This window comes from Cherax quadricarinatus, unplaced genomic scaffold (assembly GCF_038502225.1).
Source record: "Cherax quadricarinatus isolate ZL_2023a unplaced genomic scaffold, ASM3850222v1 Contig4470, whole genome shotgun sequence".
Classification (NCBI taxonomy): Eukaryota; Metazoa; Arthropoda; class Malacostraca; order Decapoda; family Parastacidae; genus Cherax; species Cherax quadricarinatus.
Genome location: NW_027199496.1, coordinates 22501 through 27211, shown reverse-complemented (window position 1 = coordinate 27211; position 4711 = coordinate 22501). Strand labels below are relative to the sequence as shown.

The window sequence follows — 4711 nt, the reverse complement described above, 5'->3', positions numbered from 1 at the left end:
TGTGTAGCATAACCAGTTATTGAGTACTTTATATGCAAGAATGGTTGAGTGCATGAGAGAAGAGTTCTTCATTAGGAATAATAATAATGAAAACCTAAATAAGAATGTTACAGTTGGAGGATTTTAAGTGAAACATTAAATTGTTCTCCTGAAGTTTATAGAGCGAAGCCACAGTGATAAAAAATTGTGAAGTTACATTGTAATACAATTTGAGTGTAAAAGTAGTAGAACACACTCATGAATTCACACACAGTACATTACTGCACATGTATGTTAGTTGATTTGTACACTTGTCATTTATTTATTAAGTGTTTTTGCTTGGCTTATGTTTGTAGTAAAAAATACAGCTATAATACAGGATGTGTTTGTAACTACTATTTTCATCATCAGGTTCGCAATAAAGAGGAGACTGAATATAAATATTACTGTGGATGTCGAGCTTTCAAGATTCAGCCAGCAGCTCGAGATGTTACCTTCCGTAAATGCGTTCATCTTTATGCTTGTGTGGTGGCTTTTGCAAGTGATCATCAACTCTCTCAGGAATTTTCTTACTATATCCATATGATTCAGAAGTATGTTGACACATTACAACTTGAAATATTGTACAGATTCACTTACATGAAAAATTTGAAATTAATAAAATGTTTAAGCACATAAATACAGTTTTGTTTATTTTATTTTTTGTTTGTTTTTTCTCGCTGATTTTATTTCTGCCTTAGGTTTCAGTGGTAACTATTTTATGACTAGCTCTTACAGTTTTCAAGTGGTGAAGGAAAGGAACTACATTTAGTGATTTTATTTTTAATTTTTGATTTTCTGTTAAATTTGTATCTAATCATATTACTTACCATCTTATCCTTTATTTGAACTACCATATTCTAATAATTTCTTTTTTCCTTCTGAAGATTAGCTAGATCATTTTTCTTCACCAGCTCAGTTCTTAATCCTTTAACATTCTTCTACCCCTAATGGAGTACTTTTTAGACCTATTTTGAGCTTTTGCTGAGCCAAATCAATGAATACATGTTGGCCATCACTAATCCGGCAATCAGTTATCCAGTTCCATCAGTAATCCGGCACTAATTTCAGTTAGCATAATTTCAAATTTCATCAATATACTGACTCAGAAATTGTGCAGATGGTTGTAAATCCACAGCAGCAAACCAGTGGAGAAGAAAGCAATGATGAAAATGAGGAAGTTGTAGCAGAAAGTCTCTCTATTGATAGGTTAATTAAGTGTATTCTAACCTAACCACTCTGTAATCCGGCAAACTCACTAATCTGGCACACTACAGGTCCCAGTGATGCCAGATTAGTGAGGGCCGACCTGTAGTATATTGTTGAGATTGTTGCAAGCCAATAAAACAGCTCTTTGCAATCCTCAAATAAATCATAACCTTAACTCTCTCCCAAGTGGAGTGAGGAGTTGAGATGTGAAGCAGTATAATTCTAGACCTGGGGGATTATGTTTCTCGATTGTTCACAGTTATGAGTGAGTATAAAAAATGACTGGACTTGCTTTCAAAAATTCATAATAAAAAAAATTAAGGTATGGCAAAATTTACTAGAATGAAAAGGTCTTAGAATGGACCATTTTATAATATATTTGAAGCATGTTCAAATTCCTTCAATATTTCCAGTCTCACTCCTTTTCCCAACATCCCTGCATTAACTTCTCTTACAACCCCATCTATAAATATATTGAACACCCATGGTGACATCATGCATCCCTATCTAAGACCTACTTTTACTTGGAAATAATCTCCCTCTCTCCTACGTACACTGACTTGAGCCTCACTGTCCTTGTAAAAAACTCTTAACTGCTTCCAGTAACTTACCACCTCTTCCATACACTTGGCAATGTTTGCCACATTGCTCTCCTATCCTTTGTATCATATGCTTTTTCTAATCCAGAAATGCAATGAAAACTTCTTTACTGCTCACTCATTTGCTTTAATGTAAACACTTGGTCTGTGCATCCTCTGCTCTTCCTAAAGCCTCCTTGTTCATCTGCAATTCTCCTATCCATGTTACCCTAAATTCTTTCAATAATAACTCTACCATACAACTTGCCAGGTACAGTGGGCCCTCTGTCGTCGGCCATAATCCGTTCCAGAAGGTCGGCCTAAATCCAAAAAGGCCGAAAGCCGAAATAATATTTCCCATAAGAAATAATGTAAATCCAATTATTCCATTTCATACACCCAAAAGTGTTAACAAAAAAATACATTTTATAGGGAATAACTATAGTTTTACCTACACAAAACGATGAGAAATAAATGTAAAGCACAAATTTTAATGATGAATTAACATTACATACCTTTATTGAAGACTCTTGTTGGCGTATTGAAGGCGAGTAGGGGAAACGGAGTTGGGAATCCCCCTCCATGAGGACTTCAGGTATCAAAGCCCTATCTAGTGTTACGTCCCTTCTTTGTCTTTTACTGCCACAGTACATTCATTACTTACCTTAAAATAGTATTTATTTGCAGGAATTCAGTGTAGGTAGCCGGTAGATGTAGGTACACGTATGTAGCCCCCATGGGCTGCACTACATAGCCATATTATTACACTACACAGCCATATCATTACATCGACATGCCATGTTCACTGAGTTTAATCATTTCTAACAACTACCTTTAAATGCAGTCATAAACAAAGGGAGAAGTAATGAATAATTCATGCCGAGAATTGTAAACAAATGTTTATGAAGAGAGGTGGATGGACCATACAGTGGACCCCTGAGTTTCGGCAGCATCGACTTTTGTGAAATTCGACTTTCGGCAAGTTTTTTTGGCAAAATTTGGCCTCGAGTTTCGTGATTAGACTCGTGAATCAGCGACCGTCCGGTACCCGTCCGCCCATCACCACGCACACAAAGCCAGTCTCCCACGCCATTCACGCTCAGTGTGCCATTGTTTACCAACACGTGACCATCACCCCGCAGGTTCATACGTAATAATCCATTGTTTTTTGTGATTGCAACTGCTAAATAAGTCACCATGGGCCCAAGGAAAGCTAGTGCAAGCCCTTTGGTAAAGAAAGCGAAGAACACGATCCAGAGGGATTTTGAAGGGTTTGAGGCAGACCCTGACCCTGCCGACCCTCTGCCTGTTGTGGAAGGTGTTGTGGCATTGGGCAAGTCCATGGGGTTGGAGGTGAGTGACGGGGATGTGGAAGAGTTGGTGGAGGACCACAGGGAAGAGCTAACCACTGACGAACTGCAAGAGCTTCAACTGGAACAGCATCAGACCACAGCTGAGGAACTTGCTTCAGAGGAGGAGGAAAAGAGAGTGAAGGAGGTGCCTTCTTCTGTGATTAAGGACATGTGTTCAAAGTGGAACGAGTTGCAAAGTTTTGTTGAAAAGTATCACCCTGACCAAGCTGAAACAAGCCATATCTGCAACATGTTCAGTGACAAAACCTTGTCCCACTTCAGGCAAATCATAAAGAAATGCCAGAAACAGACCTCTCTGGACAGATATTTTGTGCGACAGGGGTCCAGTGACTCTCAAGTTGTTCCCAGTGGCATTAAAAGAAGAAGGGAAGTAACCCCAGAAAAGGACTTGCTACCTGAAGTCCTAATGGAAGGAGATTCTCCTTCCAAACAATAGTGTACACCTTCCTCCTATCCCCTCCTCCCATCTTCCATCCACCCAGAAGTCTTCAGTAAAGGTAAGTGTAATGTTATTATTATTTTTTATATGCATGTACTTGATTTCTGATTGTTTTCAGTATGTAAATCTTTATTTAATTTGAAAAAAAATATTTTAATATTTTTGGGTGTCTGGAACGGATTAATTTTATTTCCAATATTTCTAATGGGAAAAATGGTTTCGAGTTTCGTGAATTTCGACTTTCGGCAGGCTCTCTGGAACGGATTAATCACGAAACTCGGGGGTCCATTCCTCAAAATATTCTCTGTCTTGCTGTTACTGCCAACTTCCCTTCTAATAACTCTCCTCTTCTGTTGTTAACTGTCAAATCCATTCATTACCTAGACTTTCTTAACTTATTAATCTCACTTGAAAACTTTTTCTTATTCTCAGCAAAATTTGTTAACAGCACCCCATCTACTTTCTTATTTGCTCTCTTTTTACATTCCCTTACCACTTTCTTAACCTCTCATTTTCTCTCCATATACTCCTCCCTCCTTATATCATTCCTGCTTTGTAAAAACCTTTCATATGCAAACTTTGCCTCTCATACCACTCTTTACCTCATCATTCCGTCAATTACTCCTCTTTCCTCTCGCACCCACCCTCCTATATCCACAGACTTCTCCTGAACACACTTATACTGCATCCTTAAGTCTACCCTATAACTACTCAACCTCCTCATTATGTATAGTCTCACTATCCCATATTTCTACCATTAGTTGCTTGTATCTTACCCTAACTGCCTCCTCCTTCACCTCTCTCTTACTTGCTGATGCCATTCTCCTTGTATACCATCTAACTTTTATTCTCACTATAGCCAGAACTAAAAAATGATCCGGTATATCTGTTTTTCATCTGTAAACATGAACATCCAGAAGCCTAGTCATCAGTCTTTTACCCACCAGTACATAATCCAACAAACTGGATATCAGATTGGAGGGAAGGAATATGGAGGAAATGAATTTTTTTTTTTTGACGTGTCGGCTGTCTCCCACCGAGGCAGGGTGACCCAAATAAGAAAGAAACACTCTCACCATCATTTACACATAATC

General features: G+C 38.2%; 1 protein-coding gene across 1 annotated transcript in view; it reads left to right on the top strand.

Annotated features, from left to right (window-relative positions):
- Nucleotides 1-390: 390 nt before the first annotated feature.
- The window catches only part of LOC138850922 (uncharacterized protein C2orf42-like), a gene marked incomplete at its 5' end in the record, with an annotated part of 24745 nt that continues 20424 nt past the window's right edge, over nt 391-4711 (top strand). The window contains one exon of the mRNA XM_070081830.1: nt 391-572. Within this exon, the coding sequence (XP_069937931.1) occupies nt 391-572 (182 nt within the window). The remainder of the gene's footprint in view (nt 573-4711) is intronic.